The sequence below is a fragment of the Stigmatopora argus genome, chromosome 5, assembly GCF_051989625.1.
Source record: "Stigmatopora argus isolate UIUO_Sarg chromosome 5, RoL_Sarg_1.0, whole genome shotgun sequence".
In the NCBI taxonomy this organism is placed as follows: Eukaryota; Metazoa; Chordata; class Actinopteri; order Syngnathiformes; family Syngnathidae; genus Stigmatopora; species Stigmatopora argus.
In genome coordinates this window covers 3418203-3442528 of record NC_135391.1, presented here as the reverse complement: position 1 = coordinate 3442528, position 24326 = coordinate 3418203, and the positions used below count along the sequence as shown (strand labels likewise).

Below are 24326 nucleotides of genomic sequence, written 5' to 3'. Positions count from 1 at the left end.
TCAGAAACCAAGAACAAACATATGTTAAATTAACAATAGTAAAATTGAGAACAACAGCCCTAATAAACATGTTTTCCAGATAACTATAGCATAACAAAAAATAACATATATATATATATATATATATATATATATATATATATATATATATATATATATATATATATATATATATATATATATATATATATATATATATATATATATATGTGTGTGTGTGTGTATATATATGTATATATATGTATATATGTATATATGTGTATATATATGTATATATATGTATATATATGTGTATATGTGTATATATATGTGTATATATATGTATGTATATATATGTATATATATGTGTATATGTGTATATATATGTATGTATATATGTGTGTATATGTGTATATATATATATGTATATATATATATATATATATATGTATATACATGTATATATGTATATATATATATATATGTGTATATATATATGTGTATATATGTGTATATATATATATTTTCCACACTTGATAACAGACTGAGCCAAAGTATGAAAAAAGTGCTACTACTGTAACCGGGAGATACCTTTTTACATTTGTCAGCATTTTTCCATTGATAGAGCTCCACTTTGATGCTCCTGAATACAAGCAATTTTCTCTCTAAACAGCCGGGGATGTTTTGATCCCAAAGCAAATCTTCAAATCTTTTGTTTGTGTGTGTCTATCCAAACTAATAGGTACATTTGCATGAGCTTTTTTTCCCATTGCAGACGCCGCAATGACTGACATCTAATAGACAGCATACAGTCAAGCCTTTCTTGAAATCAAATCACCCTTAACCCAAAAGCAGTTAACACACTAGAATTCTATTGATGTTGGCATCCATGCGATCTTTCCCAGGGTGACTTCATCAGGTTAAACTCTAAGCTACCCTTTTCCCCCGTAATTACTTTGGACAATGCTAACAAGTCACAGGGGAGATCACCCGACCCCAAGTCTGCATTCCACTAAGTGTTTTTTTTAGACTTTTCATCCATAATTCACTAAAACAAACAGTCACATTTTCCAATACAGCACATTCAATGTAAAAAATTTTTTTACCATCGTTCTTAGAAAAAAATGAGCTTATTCGGGGAATTTTCTTCTTCTTCCAGACAGGTAAATGACCTTCACTGATTTAGTAAGTGTATCTTATGTGTTATTTCTTTGCTTTTTCACTCCCCAGGTTTACTGTTTTACCCTCAGGCTCGCTGAAGATCACCGATGTGCGCCTGATTGATAGTAAACTGTACACCTGTACTGCAGAAAACCCAGCTGGCAATGTGTCCTTAAGCTATAATTTACATGTTCAAGGTATAAGTCTAATTCATGTCTGTTGAGAACTCTGCCAAGTTGATAGATCTCTTGGTAAAAAGTCGATTCTTCCCGATATATGGTCATGTTGAGACATATGTTGGGTTTGTACTTTTGTCTTCAGCCAAGCCCAGGATTCAGCCGGCACCCCCTCTACTCAAAGCGCTGGTCGGCCAAACGGTCACGCTCCCGTGTGTGGTCCAGGGGGAGCCAAGCCCAGAGGTCAATTGGTTCCACAATGGTCTTCCTGTTGGGATCAAGAACACGTCGCCGCTTTGGATTCAAGAGGCCAGCCTGCGTGACAAAGGAACTTACCAGTGCGTGGCTCGGAACAGCGCGGGACAGGAGACTTTGGAGATCTTTCTGGAAATTCTTGGTGAATACCTATTGCATAACACCAGACAATTCAGTAAAATATATATATATATATATATATATATATATATATATATATATATATATATATATATATATATATATATATATATATATATATATATATATATAAATTTGAAGTTTGGCATACCTGTCAACTGATACGTTTTTCCCAGATTTTATAATTATTTTTGACCATTTCAAATTGTATAACAACTTTTTTCGGGAAATTTTTTTTTTTTAAAAAGTACCCATTTCGGCTCTAATCGACTGCTAATATTGTCATGCTTAAAGCATAGATTTTTTTAAATAAATGGATTAAAAGAACTGGATTAAAATCCCTGAATATTCAGTGTTTTATAGATCTAAAACTGTTTATTTTAGCTTTTTTTTTAAATATATTTTTAGATTTTACAAAATGATTTTTGAACTAAAAACACTGAAAAAATGGATTTAAAAAATACAATTATTGATTTAAAAGGGGGAAAATCAGGAAATTTAATATACATCTATACTCTTCATTTTAATTTGATCCTAAAACAGAAAGTCGGCACTCATGATTTACATTCCCGGGCCACACAAAATGATGTGGCGGGCCAGATTTGGCCCCCGGGCCGCCACTTTGACACACGTGATTTAGTGCATACAAAAGTCAACTCCACTTTGGGGAAAATTTTAGACTTATAAGTGCGACCTATGTGAGTAAATATGTGCCACATTTATTATCACTTAATAAGGGGAATTGCAATCATTAAAAAGGGGAGCAATTCTCCGAGGTTGACAGTTCTGGTTTTGAGACTTCACCAGTTAAATGAGAAAAACATTTGACTAAGTGTGAATCTTATTTGCCTCTGCTAGCTGTTTTTTAAAATTTTTATTTATTTTTTATCTGTCATGTCTAGCACCACATTTTCCAACCTCACTAAACACCAAGGATCACTTTTTATTGGCACGCCAAATGAATATGATGCTCTAAAGCGTTACTTTCCTCATGAATCAGGAACCCAATACCTCTGGAAAATTGATTTTGATTCATGTTTCTTCCAATAAATACATGTTGACATTATATATAGTTCATGATGCTATGTCTCTAATCTTAGAACTCTATCATGTGTAACTTCTCATATTATTACTCAGCATTTCTCCATTTTTTTCCCCTACAGAGGCCCCATTTTTTGCAGAACCAGGAGATGCAGTCATGGAGAAAATAACCAACAGCAAGGTTGTCATCCCCTGCCCTGCTGAAGGTAATAAAAAACATAAAACATCTAAAAAAAATCATACTTGTACACGAAATAGTATGAAAAATAAAAAGCTATCTTTGCTGCATTAACCTGATAGCCATGTAATTAATTTCTCCTTATTCTGACACCTATTTTTGACAAAATTATTGTTGAGCTTCCCATTTCCAGTCACAAGAACATACAAAAAATAGTAAAAGAACATTGCATTTAAAAGAGGTAATCACTTCCCAAACACTTGTTGGATATCAATCAGCCAATGTTGGCCGCAGCAAATGAATTCGCCAGTCTATTAAACAAGCTCTAAAACGTTAAAATAGAACATCTGTTTGCATTTCCTCTCGGTAATGAGATAAATTGCCTTCGGAGCTCCTTAACTGTAAACATGTGTCCAGAAAAACGCTAGACCATAACATCCCAGTTTTTCTTTCGACGTGACCCTTGGGAATTGCTTGATGGGTGGAGGAAAGGTGCTGTCTCCATTTGTCACAGCTCTGTAAATAGACTGAACAGCAGCATTTGGGTCAGTTCATGCATTTCATCGTGCCTTCATCACTTCTCCTCATCCTGTGAGTCGGCGTTTGCGTTCAGAACCTCCTCCACCCACCTTTTCCTCGTTCCACATATCTCTCATTTACCCCTCCTAGCGCCTTTCCACCCACTAATCTGCAGAAAACATCTGTTTCAGGCTGTTGAGTGTGACTGCCATGCTTTCGAACCACTCTTACTCCTTCGTACTCCCCTGTGTGTTTCATAAATCTTCACAACAGTAGCTCCAATCTTTTCCTCAAACCCCATAGACCAGGGGTGTCAAACTCGGGTTGGTTCGCGGGCCGCTTTAACGTCAACTTGATTTCACATGGGCCGGACCATTTTAGATATATTTAGATTTTTTTATTTATAAATGGATTAAAAGAACTGGATTAAAAGCCCTGAATATTTCGTTTTTATATAGATCTAAAACAATGTTTATTTGAGCTTTTTTAAAATATATTTTTAGATTTTACAAAATGATTTTTGAACTAAAACACAGAAAAAATGGATTAAAAAATTACAATTATTCATTTAAAAGGGGGAAAATCAGGAAATGTAATATACATCTATACTCTTCATTTTAATTTGATCCTAAAACAGAAAGTCAGCGCTCATGACTCACTTTCCCGGGCCGCACAGAATGATGCGGCGGGCCAGATTTGGCCCCCGGGCCGCCACTTTGACACATGTGCCGTAGACCAAGGGTTGGTTCGCAGGCCGCATTAACGCCAACGCCATTTCATGTGGGCCGGACCATTTTAGATATAATATTCCTTTTTTTTTTAAAATTTGATTAAAAGAACTGGATCATAAGACCTAAATAGGCCGTTTTTATAGATCTAAAGCAATGTTTATTTGAGCTTTTTTTTCTTAGTATTGGAAAAATTATTTTAATCATGTTTTTTATTTTCAAAAGGAAACAAAATATTTTTTTAAATTATGTTCAATATCGTGCCGCACAAAATGATGCGGCGGGCCAGATTTGGCCCCCGGGCCGGCACTTTGACACCTGTGCCGTAGACGTTTGTGATCTCGTTCCTCGAAACGGCAGCGACTAAAAACTGATCTCGTTCTTAGAAACAGCATTTTTATGTGCATGCCATGCTCTCCTTTTCTCTAATTGACTCTACTTTTCATCTGTATTTTACAGGCTCTCCACATCCCAAGGTGCGCTGGTTCAAGAACGGCCTGGAGATCCATCCCGGACAATCTGACTTTTCCGCAACCAGGGACGGCGCTCTCGTCATTAACAGGGCATCTGCCAGTCATAGTGGCGATTACAAATGCGTGGCGACAAACGAGGCCGGCTCTGTGGATAGGAAGACCAGGTTAAAAGTGAATGGTAATAACTCAGCTTCACGACTAAAGGGAATGACAAACACAATTGTAATTTTCTACCACATTTCTATTTCAGTGCCTCCTGAAATCCAAGATGACGGGCAAGCAGGCAACCTCACGGTCACCTTAAAACAGCCTCTCACTCTTGGATGTGACGCTTTTGGTATTCCCTCTCCTACAATTACCTGGACTAAAGATGGTCACCTTGTAAGTGTGTCATTGAACTGAACTGTGTTAATATTTTCAAACCATAAATGACCCCGCCATGCCATCTTGTGGTTTTCTTGCAACTACAAGATACAAGAAGCTTCTCATGGGCTGACCTCACTCCTTCCCCAACCACTTCACTTTGGAACTTTCTGCCCCTAATTTTCACCTTTCTAATTTCTTTTGTCATTTTTTAAACACAGCCAAAACAGATCTTTTACAATGGTCATATCCAGTTTGATATTTTCCTTCCTGTTACTGTTTTTTTCTTTTTATTCATTCATCATACCTGTCAACCTCTGCCGATAACTGCCCTTATAAATGATTATGATTCCCCTTACAAACCCCCAAAAAACCTTACAAACACCGTACGAGGCTTGCAGGGGGGTGCTGGAACCAACAGGCGAACATTCTGAATGAGTGGCCAGCCAATCGCAGGGCACAAGAAAACAAACCAATCATAGCTAAGGGGAATTTAGAGTGTTCAACCAGCATGTTTTTGAGACGTGGGAGGAAACCGGAGTACCCGGAGAAAACCCACACAAGCCCAGGGAGAACATGCAAACTCCACACAGTGAGGCCCCACCTGTGATCGAACCCTGGAACCCAGAACTGTGAGGCCAATGCGCTAACCCCTCCCCATGGGGCCGCTGTTTCTTTTTAATCTGTGCGTTATTTACTTTATATGTCCTGTAGTGTCCGTTAAGGTGCTATGAAATATAATGTGTAATTATGAATATTATCAATCAAGACAGTTGATGATTTCTGTTTCAACAGGTCGATAGTCCTGGGCTTTATCTGCAAAATGGGAATCGTCTGCTCAGAATTTACAGGGTCCATCAGGAACATGCTGGAATTTTTGCTTGTATAGCTCGAAATTCGGCTGGGGAAGCACAAAGAGAATATCACATTGTGGTGCAAGGTGAGTTTAGAATACCATAAAATCATTATAAATCTACTGTAACTGTTACGGGTACTGAAGCACGGTGAAATTCTGGCAAACACAACTTCCAGAATTCACTCAAAAAAAAAATTTCTTCCAATATTGCATGTCTGTTGCTGATATTAAATTAATAACGGGAAATAATGCCAATATGTGTCTTACTTTTGTTGTTGCAGCTCCACCAGTGATCTCGGGCACATCCAAACTACAAGAAGTAACAGCAGTCCTTGGCCAGGAAGTGGATTTTCAATGCAGAGTTAGTGGGAGTCCTTCACCCAGAGTGGAATGGAGTCGCGATGGAGAGTACGCATTTTTACATTCTTAGACTTTTAATTCAAGAACCTCAAGGATTTGATATAGTGTTTACTGTATTTCCATGTTGTCAGAGTTCTGTCTCGCGATGGAGATCCACACGTAGAGCTCATCGAAGACAGTCAGGTGTTGAAAGTGAAATCTGTCCGGCTAAGAGATCAAGGACTTTACCAGTGTATGGCCAGCAACAATGCAGGGACACAGACGCGGCAGTTCCGATTAACTGTGCAAGGTTTCAATGTTCTTCTTTCTCCATTCACCTAATTATTAGAAATGTATTACCTGCATTTATCTATTGGAGTGTAAAATATGGACAACAGGTATATGTCATCCTTTTGGCAGGACCCAGTACAGAAAAAAAACATTTTAGGCCATGATAAAGCCATTTTTTCCTAAAATGTTTTGTATATTTGCTTTTTCTGCAGCTCCTCCAACAATTAAGGATTCCAGCGAGACTTCAGATGTGTCAGTGGTGCTTGGTTTCTCTCTAGTTCTGCTCTGTGAAGTTGAAGGTTCACCATTGCCGAGTATCACCTGGTTGAAAGACAACCAGGCCATTGTGTCGAGCCCCCAGCTGACATACACCCAGGGTGGGCAGGCTCTAAGGGTGGGCTCGGCTCATGGGGACAGCACAGGTTTATATTCCTGTCGGGCTTCCAATCCAGCTGGAACTGCTGTCAAGCATTATTCTCTCAGGGTTCTGGGTAAGACTGACTTTCATATATTACCGTTTTTTTAGGGGGGGGGGACATTAAGTCGCACTAGTCAAAGAATACACAAAAATATTTAAATTGCACTTGAATATAAGTCGCATTTTGGGAGGGGAATTTTTTATTCTACATACCAAGAATGAACATACGCTAAGTTAACAATAGTAGAATGTGCTAAATAGGCATCTGTTACCATATCTGTTTTTCAGATAATGAGAACCTAAAAAAACCAATATAACAGTCAGGGAGGAAAAAAAAACATTTAAAAAGTGCTTGAATATTCGTTTGGTTGACTTCCACCATAAATATCATTAAAATTTACTGTAACTGACCCAGTCAAACTATGAAAAAAGTCCAACTAGAAAATTCGGTAATAATGCTGAATTGTTTATAAAACAATACATTCGATTCTGCTTTTCTCCCCCTACCAAGTCCCCCCTCAAATAGAAGGGGACTCAACATCTCTTGACACTCAGGAAGCGAAAGTCCGAATCAATGGCAGCTTGACCCTCACCTGCCTGGCAAAAGGTTTTCCCGAGCCCAAGGTTGCCTGGTTCAAAGACGGCCAGGTAAGTGAGACTGATAGGTTTATTAATAGGTATACTTTAATAAAAACAGAGAGACATCGTTGACATATTCCAGCTACAAAACTTGCAAGGAGAATCCACCCTGACTTCGTCCTCGTCACAGATGATTCTGAAGAAACGGCATCCTCCTCTGTCCATTTAGTCGCGCATAATCAGAACACTTACTGTAATCTGATTCAAACAATTGCATAAGATAACCGAATAACACCATTGAGGTAAAAAAACAACTGCCACAACAATTTCCTATCAGGTCGGAAACCAAGAACACCTGCGTAAGAATTTGCACAAGTAAGCATAATAATTCCATATCTGGTAAAACCCGAGCAACAGTATTTTTAAACAATATGCGAGTATTTTCGGAAGTTGGTTCGATTATCGCCATCTGCCGGAATCCAGGTCAAAGCAATTTAAGAGTCCTTCGTAGATCTTCATCGCGAACTCAGATCAACAGTCCTTGGCCTGGAACGTGGTGTCCCGTCCGAGTCAATAGTCCTGAAAACAATTAAATGTCCTCGAAGTGGCCCCGTCCTTTTGCTCGGTCCCAAATTAGATGAAGCTCCTATACATATTAATGATGTAAAATGCACATATAATAATATCCCCGAATAACCCCAACAGAGACCAAACACATCCTTACCAAAAAAAACTCTCTCACTTAACACCTGATTTAACTCAATATTTTTCCATTTAAGTTGTTGACAGGAAACACCCATATTGGCATTACGGAAAATGGGGCTTTCCTCCATCTGGACAACGCCATGCTGTCCCATGAGGGGCGCTACACTTGCGTGGTCACCAACTCAGCTGGAGAAGACAAGAGATATTTCCATGTCACTATACAAGGTGTGTCATATTGAGTTATACGCCAATCGCAAGTTATATGAAAGGTTTCTAAATGAAGATGAACGTGTTAGTTCCACCAGTACTCCACCGCGTGACGAACAGAGAAGCCGCCTGGGGTACAGAAGATCGGGAGGATGAGGAGAATGACGCCACGGTGCAGAAGCGGGAGGTCATCCTCGGCCATCCCATCAGCCTGTCCTGTGAAAGTAATGCTATTCCTCCGCCCAAACTCAACTGGTACAAAGATGGACACAACCTCGCTTTTGCCGATGGAGTACAATTATTGCCAGGTCAGATTCAGAATAGTTGCGTGAGCTCAGTTTTCTTCATAAATGACCCATTTGCTTATGTGGTTTGTCCTCTCAGGTGGGCAGGTGCTTCAAATTGGACGAGTGCAGAAAGCGGATGCCGGAAAGTATACCTGCGTGGCTGTCAATGAGGCTGGAGAAGACCATTTGCATTTTCAGCTGGATGTCTTGGGTAAGGATAACCATATTTTGTATTATTTTCTTTTCCTAAAATCAGACCTTTAACTGAGCTCCTAACTCCAACTTCCCAGCCAGTCTATTTTAAATCCTTGAGGGAACCTAATCAGTTGCACGTAGTGACTTTAAATGATAAAAATAAAATCTACTCCTTTCATCTCATTTTCTGAACCGCTTTATCCTCATTAGGGTTGTCGGAGGTGCTGGAGCCTAAAAAAAGAAATTAAAAAGAACATTTTAATTCTAATCATTACATTAAAACCTTAGTATGTGGGCTTTAACATTAATCTTAAATTTCTTTTTTTCCTCTATTTTTGTCTCTTTTAACTCTGGGAATATTTGTTTTATTAAACAATGTTTTAAAAATGATAAAAATAATAATGAAACATGTCAATATGCATTTAACCCTGTTAATCAGTAACAGCAATATAAAGAATTAGCTAAAAAAGCTAAAAATAATGCACATTTGCAACCCTGTTACTTTGATAATGTCGTGTATATATTGACAATAAGTGGTTAGCATTGATCTTTTGGTTGGGCTAATCAAACCGTTCATAATTTTTTATTATTATTTATTATTGATAAATAATTGGCAGAAAATCTGAAAAATTAAGACTTATCTTTCAGGAATTTTAAAGCCATTCTGCAATGACCCAAAATATACCCATTCCATTACAACATTTGACATTTTCAGTATCCCCGGTGATAACGGGGGCGTCTGAGGAGTTCATAGACGAAATAGGAGCAGTGGTCAACAGCACCGTGGTCCTCTATTGCGACGCAATTGGACATCCAAGTCCAGCCATCACGTGGCTTCGAGACGGACAGCCCGTTGAAACCGACGCCCAGCATGTCATAAGTGAGGACAAGACACAACTACAGGTAAAAAACATTGTTGTCCTACCAAACATGATCTGCTGTATATTAAAATAACTCTGGTGATTTTATACAGCTCCTCAGCGTGCAGGTTTCAGATATGGCCGGGTACCTATGCATAGCAGAAAACAAGGTTGGGTCAGTTGAGAAGCTCTTCAGTCTAACTGTCCAAGGCAAGAAATACCATTCTATTGTTCAGTTAGATGTGACAGCTGAATATTTTTACTCATATCTCGAGTTGATGTACAACTTTTTTAATGTCTGCTGTAGTTCCACCAAGAATTTTAGGCCCTAAAGAGGAGCAAGTGAGCGTGACCGAGGGTCACATGGTGTCGTTACTGTGCGATGTACAAGCGTACCCTACGCCAGAAATCACGTGGACCAAAGATGGACAGGTCCTCCACTTCAGTTCTGGTGTCCACATATTACCAGGTTAGATCAATTCAGGATTAATCAGGATATACCGTATTTTCACGACTATACGGCGCATGTTATTTTTAGCCGCAGTGTCAATAACGAGTGCTATTTCTGTATTTTACACACACAAAGGACGCACTGTTTTTATAGACGCAGCCAGGCATGGCAAACCATACACCATCTTAAACATACACGCTAAAAACACGTTTTTAAAAAGGCAACAGAAGCAAAACTGAGTACGGTTGTACTTTATTTAGCCATTTTACAATGTACTCGCGTCATCATCACCCACAAATCCATCAAAGTCCTCATTTTCTGTGTCCATCGAAAACGCTGTTTTATACGTTCGTCCAGGCGGCCACAATCCATTCGCCAACAGTAGCTAGCTAGTAGCTAGCAGAACTTTTCCAACGCTGCTTTTCATGCTTCGTCAAGCTGTGTTGATGTCGATGTATACAGGCCACAATCCATTCGCAAATAGTAGCTAGCTAGTAGCTAGCGTCACTTTTCCAATGCTGCTTTCCATGCTTCGTCAAGCTTTGTTGATGTCGATGTATACAGGCCACAATCCATTGGGTGTATTGACGAAAGAACTACATATCCCAGCAATCACTGCGCAGTACTTTTTCTACGGGGAAAATAGTAGAGTCGGGGGCTGCTCGCCGTAGTTGTGAGAGCTGTAGAGGATGGTGTACCCTATCGACTGATTTATTTTGTTTTATCGTGATAACAATTTTAGTATTGGTCCATATATAAAGCATACTGGATTATAAGGCACCCTGTCTATTTTGGAGAAAATTTAAGACTTATATGTGCGCCTTATAGTCGTGAAAATACGGTACCAGTTTTTAAGATTTCGTCATTTATTCCTTCAGGCACTCCCGGGAATGTGTATGCTAGCAAATCATCATCGTACGCGTCTTGTTCACGATTACAGGTGGCCAGATGCTCCAACTGCCCCGGGCAAGAGTGGACGATGCGGGACAATATGTGTGCACGGCGTCTAACTCAGCTGGCCAGGACCAGAAGAGTCTTCTCCTCAGTGTTTATGGTGAGCCATCTGCACACGTCAGCTTCATACACAGATGATCGAATCTCAAAAACTTGTTCAGCAAAAAAAAATGTTTACCACAGCTGTCATACAGAATACGTCATTCATAAGCGAATCACGGCAATTTGGAATGAATCCCACTGACATCACTTACTTCTTCTGAATACAAACCAACAGTCCTGCCCACCCTGAAGCATCGTCTTGATGCTGAGTCAGATGTGGTGACCCCTCAGCTTGGCTCTTCTGTTATCCTGCAATGTGAGGCCTATGGTGTCCCCGAGCCGGAGGTCACATGGTATAAAAATGGACTCCAACTGGCTACGGGGAATGGATTGAAGACAGATCGCCACCAGCTGGAGATCACAGGAGTTCAGGTTTGGGAACACAAACGATCAAACCCCAAAAGTCATGCCACCATACCACCTAATTGTTCCCTCACAGATTGCAGATGGAGGCACTTATACTTGCAAAGTGTCTAATGTAGCTGGCGAGGTGGACCGGACATTCAGATTGGCGGTTCATGGTGAGAGTATCTACTGTGTTACGGGCAAGAGTTTGGAACAGTTTTTAAACTATAGTACAATTACTTTGGCAGTTCCACCTGTCCTTGATGGGCCTCTCCAGGAGACTCTAAACTTCACCCTGGGTTCCCATGTATCACTTCGCTGTGAGGCTTCCGGGGTTCCCGTGCCAAGCATCACGTGGCTCAAGGATGGAATACCGATTGGTCAGATTGCGGCAAGAAACGTACCGTATCGGTATTTTGTACCAACTGTAATGTTGGAACGTGTTTGCTTGCAGAGAGCAGTTTACAGTGGCAGTGGTCCATTCGAGGGAACCGTTTGGAGCTGGGACCTCTTACGCTGTCCCATTCTGGAACTTATACTTGCGTGGCCAAGAACAGTGAAGGACAGGAACAAAAGGAATACATTGTCACAATGCATGGTAAAGAATGCTACAGTATGAAAGAATTATAGTCATTCCTAATACAAATTTATTCACCCTTCCTAGAGCAAGTTATTATGGTCATTTTGGCCATTTAAACAAAATGTATCTTAACTTTACAAAGACCTGTTGTGCTCATATGTGGATCATGTAGGCCACAATACAAACATTTGTTATAAAATAATAGCCTACCTGACTCAAAATGTGATGTCGGCATATTTAGACTCCAATTGTATTTTTATAAATATTTTAGATATATTTCTGTGATGCGATTGGCTGGTCCACCAATTCAGGTTGTCCCCCGCCTGGTGTTCATTGTTGGCTTGTGAGGATAAGCGGTATGGAAAATGAAGGAATATTTTTATAAATAGCCGTAAAAAGGCACTTGAATAAAATAATATTTAAATTAACAATGAGAAAATTAAAGTTCTTTGTTTTCCATTTAAACTGGGAAGACGAGTGGTGAATAATAATCTTTCAGGGCCTTTGACTGCACTGGACTTCCATTCCAGTTTAACTCTGTCAGTCTAATTGGAATGGAACATCAAACTTAAATGGATGCGGTACAGAAGGTTTAAGAAACGTTATTTTCAGTGACCAGATGTATTTTTTTTTCTATGTAGTATCGCCCACCATTCTGGACTCTGATCATCCATCGGAAGTGAGTGCGGCCATGGGAGAGCAGGTAACACTCCAGTGCAAAGCTACTGGAAACCCTGCACCTCACCTTAGCTGGCTGAAAAACGGTTTGACTTTGGAAGGGTCAGATTCTCGCGATATTGCGTAAGTTATTTCCAATCCATATCCTTCACAGAAAAATAATAAACTGAATGAGCTCATAGTCATAATACCATGTTTCTACCAAGTAGCTGAATTTGTTTTACAGCCGGCATAACTATTAATCTTTGTCTTTCCCTAAAGCTTTCTGGAATGTACTAGCAATCATTAACACTGAGGGTTCTAGGCATTAGAGATGAATATGTAGAGAGACAAATGGATGTGTTTATGTTATAATCATTGAATAGCATTAACGGCAGCTGGTCTGCAGATGTTCGGTAGCTTATATAATGATAATCTTAGCATGTAAACTTTTTTGCACTTTTTCTTTACCAGCGTGACTCCCGATGGCAGCACGTTAACTCTACTAAGGCTTTCTCCTGAGGATTCCGGAACATATACTTGTTTGGCTGTCAGCATTGCTGGCCAGGAAAGCAAGATCTACACCCTCTTTGTTCTTGGTCAGTTTTGATTTTTAACTGTCATAGTTTATTTTTCTAAAGAAATGATCAAGTCATAAAGATTGACAATATATATTTATTTATTCCTACAACTTATGATGATGTATGTTGCATAGCCACGTGTACAATTAAACTTTATTCATATAAGGTTGCGTTTATACATGCTATGCACAGAGGGTTCCCGAATTGAAGCATGTAATTGAGGCACATGTTTGAAGTGTCCAGGATCAATGTATCACTTAACGAGCAGCTGTCACTGTTCATTTGTGTTAGGCCAGGCGTCGGGCTTCACACATAAGACCTTGGGCAGAGAGCCGTTGAGATACGTGTTGAGTACCCCTGGTGTAAAGCGTTTGCTATTTCGTCACAGTACAACCATCCATCCTGGGGGAAACCACCGAACCCAAAGAGGTGCAGGCCATACAGGACACTGGTGTGACTCTTGAGTGCCGTGCTGATGGAAAACCACCACCTCAGATCAGCTGGCTTAAGAATGGAGAGCCGCTACTTCTATCACCCCATACACGTCTGACGTCTGGGGACTCAGTACTCAGGTCTGCGTATAGCATTAATTTGTTTATTTTTTGTAAAATTTTGGAAGAAAGACTTGCTGACAATCCCTTTTTTGACTTCATTTAGGATTTCTCCTGTCCAATTATCAGACGCTGGAGTTTACACGTGCATTGCTCGCAGTCGAGCTGGTCTTGCTGAACTTAGCTATAATGTCCAGGTCCAAGGTAACATTACTACACACAAAGTTTAATGTAAAAGAGACATATATTTACAAATTTACGTCCATACGGGGCAGCGTAGCTCAGTGGTAAGAGTACATAGTCTTTCTCCAACCCAGAAGTTGCGGGTTTGATTCTCTGTCCTGATGCTCTCGTTAAACTATACTGTACTTGAACAAGCAATTGACATATAAAAAAAAAGTCAAGTTAAATTTGTTGGTATGGCCTATAAATCAAACAGTTGCAAAAAAGCTTGACAAACACACAATTGACAAATGATGATATAATATTATCATCATAAAAAAATGATGTAATTAATCCCAGCAAAATCATATTAGTGCAATATATGTCTGTTGGATTTTGGCTTCATGTAATTTAGAAACGCTTCACAGTGCCCCCTGGTGTGGATCATGTGGAACCGGTGGAGCCAGTGACTGTTGTCCAGGGATCCTTAGTCACGCTTACCTGTGAGGCCCGCGGCATTCCTCCTCCAACGTTGACTTGGATGAAGGACAACCAACCACTGTCCCTCCACCGGAACCTGCTCCTGGATGGACAAGAGACACGACTACAGTTGCCTGACGTGGCACCTTCAGATGCAGGCCTTTACAGCTGTGTTGCCAGCAACCAGGCTGGAAGCAGCACAAAGAGTTTTAATCTCACCATTCTTGGTAATTATAACAAATCTCGATTGCAGACAGACACTCCCTTTTTAGTCCTGGTATGAACTGACAGATCACCATTTGATTCAGAGCCTCCAAAGATATCCAGGACGGGTAACACAGAAGAACTTACGATTGCGATAAACAGCCCGTTGAAGTTGGAGTGCTCAGCAGTGGGAGTTCCCCCTCCCACTCTTAGCTGGCTCAAGGATGGTCGTCCACTAGAAGGAAGCAACTTCATTCAGCAGGACGGACAGATTCTCAGTATTAACAAAGTCCAGGTACAAAGTAGCAACATCTTTGTTGTAAACTGCAAGATTTCTAACTCATATGTCCAAAAACTGTACTGTAACTCAGAGGGAAAATGCTGTTGTGAACAAACCTGTCACAATTGGATTCACAAATCTATACTATTATTAGTCTTCACACTAAATACATCTGTTTCATTTACAGTGCAAAACCCATGAAAAAACATATAGAATATCTAAAACAGATACTCCTAGTGATCAATACTGTGTCTCCCCCAAGGTTGAAGATGCAGGTCTGTACACCTGCTTGGCCAGCAGCCCCGCTGGAGATGATGGAAAAAACCATTGGGTTCGAGTACAAGGTGATACAAGTCATTCTATCTTATTGTTGGGTGTAATGAGATCTAAAAAATGCTTTAAATTGTACTGACAAATGCTTTCTGAAGCTGTGATTTGAGAAAAAAACACTGTCCCTTTTTCAGTCCCACCAACTCTTCTTAGCTCCAAAGATGTACGGACAATGTCAGTACCAGTTAACGGACATTTGACCTTGGAGTGCCTGGCAGATAGTGACCCCCCTCCTGATATAGAGTGGTACAAGGATCAGCTCCAAATTCAGGTATATGATGTTCAAATATTCCCAAACAGAACATATGCTGCTCACATGATTTGTCTTCTTTCCCACATCCCTCTATCCAATTAGCCGGGTGGTCGTATTCAGCGGCTTGCGGGGGGCCAGTACCTCGAAATTCAGGATGTCACACCTGAGGACAGCGGCCAATACAGTTGTGAGGTTACCAACTTGGCAGGGAGCACTAGCCTTTTCTTCACGGTGGAGATTCTCTGTAAGTTGCTTTGTTAACAGATATTGTTCAAACCAGTTCTAGCCATTTGATTGATTGAATTATGCTTGTGCTTCTCAGTGCCACCGGTAATCAAAGAAAGCAGTACTTTGGTGACAGCTCACCTGGGCCAGGATGTGGTTTTACCTTGCGAAGTCGAGGTTGGCACTTCTCCTACAATTATGTGGAGAAAAGATGGATTTCCCATCACCCACAATGACAAGAAGTAGGTTGTTATGCTGTCCGAAATGGTTAAATACATTCTAGACTGCTAAGGTCTGTGACTAAGTGGAACTACGAGCACCCCGATGAAATTCAATCATACATTTGCAACTTCTCAACATCTCAATTCAAAATGTTTTCAAGTATTTACACTAGTAAAATTCACACTGTAGGTGTCCGTCAAGCTATTTATTGATTTTCAGGTACACCGTGCTAACAGAAGGCTCCTTGCGTGTCCACGAGGCTCAGCTGAATGACGCCGGGCGCTACCACTGCACGGTGTCCAACCAGGCGGGCTCAGACCACCGAGGAATCGATCTCCGAGTGTTTGGTAAATGGAGCAAAAATCGGAAAGTATTAATAGGGCGACTGTGGTTTTCATTTTGTAATCTGGTCGTTGTCCTGTTAGTGGGCCCTGAAATTAGTCCAGGCGCCTTCAACATCACCGTAACCACAGGCGTCAGAGCTGTCCTCAGCTGTGAGACAACAGGCATACCACCACCTAAAGTATCTTGGAAAAGGAATGGCGTTCCTTTTGATGCCATCAATCACTTGAGGGGATACAGGTACAGAAAATTCATATTTTGCGGCTGGTACTTAAAAAAAGAAAAAATGCTTGCATTGTGGCTACAGCAGTCATAAAAATAGTAAAAGACAATATGCTCATTTTTGAAGGTTATTATCTTCTGGGTCTTTGGTACTTTTGTCCCCATCCAATGAGGATGAAGGTTACTTTGAGTGCACAGCTGCGAATGAGGTTGGAGAAGAGCGGAGGGTTATTGAAGTCAACCTTCAAGGTATGAATTTTAAGTGAAGCAAGTGCAAGAAATGACTAAATTAAATATATATATTTTTTCTCTCTTGAAAGTCCCGCCGTCTATTGAAGACGATGTCACAACAGTCACTGCTGTGAAAATGTCACTTGTGGAGTTACCTTGTCACGTTAAAGGACAACCTCAGCCTAATATCACCTGGACTAAAGGTGGAGCCAAGTTGGGATCTAGAGCAGGAAATTATCGCATCCTGCCTACCGGTAAGATGTGTTCCTGGAAATATCTTATTGTCGTGAAAAGCCGGGAGATGAAAACTCATCCCTGTAATTTTCCAGCATTTCCATATTTCAGAAGTTTGTAATCTGCAAATCAAAGTACTGATATGTGTACATATATACGTATACATATATAAACTGCATTTTCACGACTATAAGGCGCACCACATTATAAGGCGCACCCTCAATGAATGACACTTTTTCCCCCATATATAAAGCACACTGGATTATAAGGCGCCCTGTCTATTTTGGAGAAAAATTAAGACTTAAGTGCGCCTTATAGTCGTGAAAATATGTAAATGTAAATACTTTAAATACTATACTCAGTGAAAATAGTTCCTCTCCGCTTGCTATAAATTCCCCAAAACAGGTAATGGGAGTTTTAGTCTAAGTCCTTTGTTGTCTTATGGCCATGGGTCCATTGTATTTGAGGGATGACTGCACTGCATTACTTACAAATACTGTACTTTACGCAGGGGTGTTGGAGATAACTGCCGTGTTACCAAGCCACGGCGGCAGGTACACTTGTTCAGCTCGCAACATAGCCGGAGTGGCACACAAACACATCTCACTTACGGTGCAAGGTGGGAAGCCATATTTGAAAAAAAATCAAATAGAGACATCTCATAAGTGGAGACTTCATACCTCTCCCCTATATGATAGATCCTCCAGAGATCAGGCCCATGGCCGAGGAAGTACAAGTCGTCTTGCATCACGGGACCATCCTACCATGTGAGGCCCAAGGATTCCCTCGACCATCCATCACCTGGCAAAGAGAGGGTGTTCCCATAGCAGCCGGTAACACACTAAACTGAATACTCATCATAAATACTCACTTAGGCCAACCAAATATTTAAAAAGAGCTCATTTTTTCAGGTCACCGGCTAGCCGTCCTCTCGAACGGTGCCCTCAAGTTTGCACGTGTAACTCTCGGGGATGCGGGGACGTACCAATGCCTGGCGAAGAACGAAGCTGGTGTTGCCGTAGGAAGAACCACGCTCGTCCTACAAGGTATACGTCTGCTCTTTTCAAAGCGTGACATGTTAGCAAATATACGTAATCACCATGTGTTCTCAGTTCCACCAGTGTTAAGTGTTCCCCGTGTGGAGTACAGTGCCTTGCTGGGACAACCGATCAGTCTGGAGTGTGCAGCAGATGGTCAACCGCAACCAGAAGTGACTTGGCACAAGGAGAGAAGGTCTTTAGTTGATAGTGCTCATATTCATATCTATGCAAATGGTACGCTGGCGATCACTTCCACCCAGCGCAGCGATGCCGGGACGTACACGTGTACTGCCAAGAATGTCGCAGGTGGAATCAGCCATGATATCAGATTGGTTATTCAAAGTGAGTCAATAATTTTTGAGTTTCGATTGGGAAGAAACCAGAAAAATTGACTTCTTCTCTCATTATCTTTCAGTTCCACCGATGATTTCTTCTGGGCAAACAGAAATGTCCGTTATTCAAGGCTTTCAGGCCTTTTTACCTTGTACTGCTCAGGGTTCACCTGATCCCAAAGTATCATGGGAAAAAGATGGCGCAGTTTTGCGCAACCTTCCTGGCAAATTCACTCTGCTGAGATCTGGAGAGCTGATTATTGAGAGGGCTGAGGTAAGGGTGAAACATAAGCATTTTTAGTTTTTATCCCAGTCAACAGATATAAGTTGTTTTTCCACAGCCTGGAGATTCTGGAACATTCACCTGCGTCGCCACCAATGCAGCTGGCACGGCAAGACAGGATATTCAGCTGTCTGTCAACATGAGACCTGCCTTTAAAGAGTTACCAGCTGATGTAACCTTGAATAAAGGACACGATCTGACCTTGTCCTGCCATGCTCAGGGAACTCCTCCTCCAGTCATCTCGTGGACTGTCAACAACATACCCTACCCAGGTATCTATTTTAACGATGCTACCGTACAGCGACTAGTACTGCATCTCAGACCTTTTCCACCCAACGTCTTTGTTGATTAATCATGTTTTGTAGGTGACGGTCTAGATGAAACGGGCAGGGACACCATTTTGATTAAGAATGTTACAATGGACGATGCTGGGACATATGTTTGTATCGCGGAGAACAGCGTGGGATCCATCCGTGCACTCTCCTTTGTCCGCGTCAGAGGTAAGTTTTTGCTGATTAGCGGATGTTTTAACTTGGTTTGGTTTGAGGGTCACGTTCATGCCAACTTGATCCAATGTGGGCCGGATCAGTTTATTTTTTAGGCCAAAAATAACTTGCTGCTATTTACGTTCAATAATTCTGGCATCCACAGCCAGTTTAAGTGAATTGAACATCTAAAAATGTCAATAGCAGGCATTGAGTTAATTTTGCGTTACTTTTTTTTCCCTCCACTTTCATTTTAGTGTACTTACAGTAAACTTAGAGTAAATTTTGAATAATTTCCTATTGATTTTGAGCTACTTTCTGGGATTCTTCTTGTTCGCTTGTTGCTTCCTGCTGATTTTGGGCATTTTCAAAGACCTGCTGTTGTGGTTTTAGTGCATTTTAAGGTTCTTTATTAACTCCTTGGTCGCCATTGAAGTGGCTGTTTTGAGAGACGAATGCGCAAAGTGCTGTAGTGGATGTACTTGATCACAATAATCGGGTTTAGCAACGCCCTTGTTAAAAAAAATGAAATTACTTAATTCTGCTCTAACCGAACAAAGAAGTTTTGTGGATAAAATAATGCTTGCTTTCTGCAGAGCCTCCTGTGCTGAAGGGCGAAGCCCACACTACTCAAACAGTCATTCAAGGTAACTCCGCTGTCCTGGACTGCCCGGTCCGAGGGGACCCCCACCCTCTTCTCCGCTGGCTCCGAAATGGAAAACCCCTTCACCGCTCTGTCCGTGTGCAGGCATTGCACAATGGATCCCTGATCATTTACAGCATCACGGTAAATACCAATTTCATTCTATGTTCCTTACGTTAGTCAAATTTGAATCGTTTATCTTCCATGCGTAAAGTTATAGAAATCATTTTACCCTACAGGCTGCAGATGAAGGCGATTATGAATGTGTGGCTGAGAGCGAAGCCGGGTCAACTGAACGCACTATTACGCTCAAGGTTCAGAGTGAGTTTTGAACTTTGTTTATAATTAAACAGTCTTTTCTTCAAGAAAAACATACTTTGTTCCCAAAGCTGCTCTTTTCTGTAAATACCTTCCTTGGTTAAAGTTCTCAGATTACCAGTGTTATTCTCTTGTACCCTTTAATTGTCCAAATAATCGAATCTTCTCTCCAGTTAATGGCGGCTACTCCAACTGGCAAGGCTGGGGTCCTTGCAGTAGCTTATGCGGTCAAGGCATCCAAGAACGCATTCGGCTTTGCAACAGCCCGGAACCTTCTAACGGAGGACATTCATGTAACGGGCCGAGTATCGACTCCAGGAAATGTCAAGCTGGCCTTTGTCCAGGTAATACTAGAATACTCTATTTTCCTTTCTAACGTTCCCAAGCATCATGATTGACAGTTAACATGTCAGTTGTGTGTATGGACACATTGCTACATTGTTTTTGTCATTAAGAAAAGATACAAAGGACTTCATCGGATGCATAAGTGTATTTTTATTTTGCTTATGAAAGGTGAAAGCCCCCGCAAGACAAGAGGCAGCCTGATAGGCATGATCAACGAACGAGAGTTTGGAGTCTCCTTCCTGGAGGCCAACATCACAGATAATGAAGAGGAAAGATGCAGCATTTTGCAGGCCCGTCTAGAAAACATTCCGCCAAGTGTGGGTTAGTGCTCAACATAAATATATATTATAGGCACCAGAAGGAATATTTATTTTGGGTTTACCATGGTTGGAGTAATGGAGTGTATCGATTTTCATCCTCTAGGTCCCATGTTGCGGATGCTGGTGTCTGCTTTTGCCCCCATCTATTGGACCTCTGTGTTCCAGAATGGAGCCACGAAGAACGGCTACTCTTTTACGCACGGACACTTCAGGCAGGAGTCTCAGCTGGAATTCGACACAGGTTTGTCCGATCGGCTATCATCATCAAGCCGCATGGTGTTCAGTTCACAACACAACCAGAAGATGGAGTCATCGACTTCAAAAGTGTCTTTTTAGGCTTCTGTTTGATCATCTCCATTATTTTTACTCCAGGAGAGGTCCTTCGTCTCACTCATGTGGCCAGAGGACTGGATTCTGAAGGAATTTTACTGCTTGACATTGTCATCAATGGATTTGTGCCTCCTGCATTGATGACATCACAATTGGTCCTCCAGGTATGTCCAGAAGTCTCCTCGTTCTTGATGGTTTTCTGCAAAATTCTCAAATTTAGACATTTCATTGAATTTTTTTGTAATGCAGGAGTTTGACGAATCTTACGTGCAAACGGGTCGAGGCCAGATGTACTCCTGGTCGTCACAGAACCACCAGAGGGGTGGGCCCCCTCTGATATTGCGCTGCAATCACACCGTTATTTATGAGGGTGAAGAGAACCGGCAAGGCCCCCTGCTTCAGATGGTGAAACTCTCTGGAATCAGTGGCGTCTACAATATATTTACCCTGACCCTGGACTTCCAAATCACGGCAACCCTCGTCATTCCAGGTGGGAGGAATTATTTCTGGACAGAGGGAAAAAAAATGAATGTACCGTATTTTTCGGACTATAAGTCGCACCTGAGTATAAGTCATACAAGGCAAAGAATGCAAACTTGCCTTAAAATAACAATGATAAATAGGAGAACTGAATTAAAAGGTGTTTCTTTACATGAAAGTTTTTTTTTGATAATTATAGCAACAAAAAAAAACAGACGGTGGTCAAAGAGAAAAAAAAATCGTAAGTACTTCAGTATTAGTCGCAGGCTAGGCTTATCATGCAATAAAGTGCGACTTATAGTCCAGAGAATACGTATATATACATGTTGACATGTCGATATAAAAATGTATATCACGAAAAATGTCTGTTTGCAGATGGCCACGAAGAAACCTGCCCCAAAGGCTTTGTCCTCGACACAACCTCCTACTGTGCTGGTAGGTGGCCTCTGCCTGCTCTATGATTTGGCAGTATTTCACTCTAAAGACGTGTAATTGTGCCGCTTTATTATTGTAATTCAACGTGTGGTTATGATTAGACGAAGATGAATGTGCCCTTCGGTCTCCCTGCTCTCACTCCTGTAACAACATCATGGGAGGATTTTCCTGCGTCTGTCCTTCTGGATTTACCATCTCCGCAGAGACGAACTCCTGCCAAGGTGAGAGAAGAACACATACTTTTTTTTTTACTAAGACTTGATGGCGATGATAGCTGGTATTTTATACGTAACCTCAAATAATGTCATCCATCAAATATGCCCAACAGATATCGATGAGTGTACCCAGGGCTCACATGTTTGCCACTACAACCAGCAGTGTGTCAACACTGTGGGCACGTACCGCTGCCAAGCCAAATGTGGAACAGGATTTAGGCCCAGCATCACAGGAAACAGCTGCGAAGGCAAGTCATGTTCACTTTTTCCAGAAAAAAACCTGTGTAAGCACAGCTTGAGTTAGGTGGTTTTGGTTACGAAACACGGTACTCGGACGTTTGGTCGCCGGACTTTTGGTCGCCGGACGTTTGGTCGCCCGGAAGGTTATTAATAATTACCATTCAAAATTGTTGCTCATATTCCCTAAATACAAACTGTGAATTATAATTTAGTCATACTTAATGCCCTATTAATTAGTAGGCTAAAGAAAAGCTCCAAATTTCCCGTACTTTTATTGTTTGTTGTTGGAGAACTTAAGACCCTGACTGACGTAGATTCTTAAAGGGACAACAAATGTATACATACAAACTCTTCTACACTGACACGTCGGCTCAGTGAAACTGCTCATGGCCAATGTGGGCTTTTATTGATGCGTAGACCGTGTTGTTTTACCTTGTTTTGTCGCCGGACTTTTGGTTGCCCGTTGTTTGGGTCCGGGCGACCCAACGTCCGGTCACGACAAAACACAGTCATTCTGTCTTAACTAAGTAAACCGTAATTACGCAGAAGACTGATACCTAATTTTGTGCTTTAGATGTGGATGAGTGTCGGGAGTCTACGTTGTCACCGTGTCAACATCATTGCCACAACACTTTGGGTTCCTACCGCTGCATCTGCCACCCTGGGTACCAACTGTCAGGAGACCAATGCCTTGGTAAGTCATCTAAAGCCTTGTTCAGACTCCTAGAAAAAAAAAATCCAGATTAAAACCGAATGGCTTTTTTTGTAGTCTGAACAGTTATAAAGTACAGAAATCCAACTCTTGCGAGACAGATGGAAACAATCCATCTGTTTTATATCCGATATGGACAATCATTTTCTTACTGACATCACTCCACGCCGGATGACGCCTTTGTTGCCACAGTAATTTGTCAGATAGGTCAATATTGAACAAGCACAGATCGGATTTGGACAGTTGTTAACATGGTGTGAACAGCCAGCCCTTAAAAGTTGGATTTGACGGGAAATCTGATATTCTTGCAGTCTGAACACAGCATATTTCCCTTAGCATTTTTAACACTGTGTTTGTTTGTTTTCAATCCAGACGTCGATGAGTGTTCGAGGAACGTTTGCCCAGCTCACCAACAGTGTCATAACACTGACGGCGGATACCAGTGTTTCGACAGCTGTCCTGCCGGCATGACCAAAGCAGACAACGGCGTGTGCGTGGGTAATTATCTGCTTTTCCTCACTTACCTCATTTTTGGAGCTGATCCACAGCACTTCCAAATTTTAACCGCAGAGGCTACATTACGTAAGATCATCATTGAAAGTTCCAATAACTCTTTGAAAACACTTATTTTCTCAAGTGGGTGAAGATGAAGATGAGCCTGCTGGCGCTGCAGTTTACATTGTGTAACAGAGTCTGATTTTGCAGGAAATCTGCTGCATTGCTTAGAGAGTTTTCTTCCATAAAGCCAGCAAGAGTTTTCTTAAATGCTATAATCTGTTGCACAGATTGCACTAAAAGATACTTACCAGAAGTACCAACATATGACAGGGAGTCCTCGTGATACAATGTCCTCGACCTACAACATTAGAACTTGATTAATTTCAATTAAATGCCTTTATCGTCATTATACAGGGTGTTCCAAAATGTTTCATCCCATTTCGTAGGCCAATAATTTTGACAATTTTCGTTGGAATGACCTCAAATTTCCACA

General features: G+C 41.0%; 1 protein-coding gene and 1 long non-coding RNA gene across 3 annotated transcripts in view; one reads left to right on the top strand and one right to left on the bottom strand.

Moving 5' to 3' along the window:
• hmcn2 (hemicentin 2) overlaps nt 1-24326 on the top strand; it is a 47391-nt gene that overhangs the window by 18921 nt on the left and 4144 nt on the right. Inside the window, exons 23-76 of the mRNA XM_077600893.1 lie at nt 1210-1337; nt 1462-1713; nt 2876-2959; nt 4638-4829; nt 4902-5038; nt 5810-5954; nt 6152-6278; nt 6362-6519; nt 6713-6991; nt 7430-7566; nt 8277-8427; nt 8499-8717; nt 8794-8907; nt 9607-9794; nt 9865-9961; nt 10059-10220; nt 11143-11256; nt 11434-11630; nt 11698-11779; nt 11852-11983; nt 12058-12201; nt 12825-12984; nt 13315-13439; nt 13810-13993; nt 14079-14176; nt 14563-14841; nt 14923-15113; nt 15361-15442; nt 15563-15699; nt 15784-15925; nt 16004-16148; nt 16348-16475; nt 16554-16710; nt 16820-16941; nt 17013-17177; nt 17669-17776; nt 17856-17990; nt 18069-18203; nt 18270-18539; nt 18613-18803; nt 18871-19084; nt 19178-19312; nt 19894-20084; nt 20180-20261; nt 20432-20602; nt 20772-20924; nt 21027-21164; nt 21296-21417; nt 21503-21743; nt 22109-22168; nt 22270-22389; nt 22497-22631; nt 23198-23317; nt 23708-23833. Of these exons, the coding sequence (XP_077457019.1) occupies nt 1210-1337; nt 1462-1713; nt 2876-2959; nt 4638-4829; nt 4902-5038; nt 5810-5954; nt 6152-6278; nt 6362-6519; nt 6713-6991; nt 7430-7566; nt 8277-8427; nt 8499-8717; nt 8794-8907; nt 9607-9794; nt 9865-9961; nt 10059-10220; nt 11143-11256; nt 11434-11630; nt 11698-11779; nt 11852-11983; nt 12058-12201; nt 12825-12984; nt 13315-13439; nt 13810-13993; nt 14079-14176; nt 14563-14841; nt 14923-15113; nt 15361-15442; nt 15563-15699; nt 15784-15925; nt 16004-16148; nt 16348-16475; nt 16554-16710; nt 16820-16941; nt 17013-17177; nt 17669-17776; nt 17856-17990; nt 18069-18203; nt 18270-18539; nt 18613-18803; nt 18871-19084; nt 19178-19312; nt 19894-20084; nt 20180-20261; nt 20432-20602; nt 20772-20924; nt 21027-21164; nt 21296-21417; nt 21503-21743; nt 22109-22168; nt 22270-22389; nt 22497-22631; nt 23198-23317; nt 23708-23833 (8201 nt within the window). The remainder of the gene's footprint in view (nt 1-1209; nt 1338-1461; nt 1714-2875; nt 2960-4637; nt 4830-4901; nt 5039-5809; nt 5955-6151; nt 6279-6361; nt 6520-6712; nt 6992-7429; nt 7567-8276; nt 8428-8498; nt 8718-8793; nt 8908-9606; nt 9795-9864; nt 9962-10058; nt 10221-11142; nt 11257-11433; nt 11631-11697; nt 11780-11851; nt 11984-12057; nt 12202-12824; nt 12985-13314; nt 13440-13809; nt 13994-14078; nt 14177-14562; nt 14842-14922; nt 15114-15360; nt 15443-15562; nt 15700-15783; nt 15926-16003; nt 16149-16347; nt 16476-16553; nt 16711-16819; nt 16942-17012; nt 17178-17668; nt 17777-17855; nt 17991-18068; nt 18204-18269; nt 18540-18612; nt 18804-18870; nt 19085-19177; nt 19313-19893; nt 20085-20179; nt 20262-20431; nt 20603-20771; nt 20925-21026; nt 21165-21295; nt 21418-21502; nt 21744-22108; nt 22169-22269; nt 22390-22496; nt 22632-23197; nt 23318-23707; nt 23834-24326) is intronic.
• LOC144074454 (uncharacterized) overlaps nt 20766-24326 on the bottom strand; it is a 38754-nt gene continuing 35193 nt past the window's right edge. Inside the window, exons 6-13 of one of the 2 annotated variants that reach the window (XR_013300301.1) lie at nt 24142-24191; nt 23181-23346; nt 22462-22663; nt 22308-22381; nt 21700-21759; nt 21521-21597; nt 20986-21452; nt 20766-20899 (exon numbers count right to left, since the gene is read on the bottom strand). This is a non-coding gene — a long non-coding RNA (uncharacterized LOC144074454). The remainder of the gene's footprint in view (nt 20900-20985; nt 21453-21520; nt 21598-21699; nt 21760-22307; nt 22382-22461; nt 22664-23180; nt 23347-24141; nt 24192-24326) is intronic. The other variant, XR_013300302.1, reaches the window with a different exon arrangement.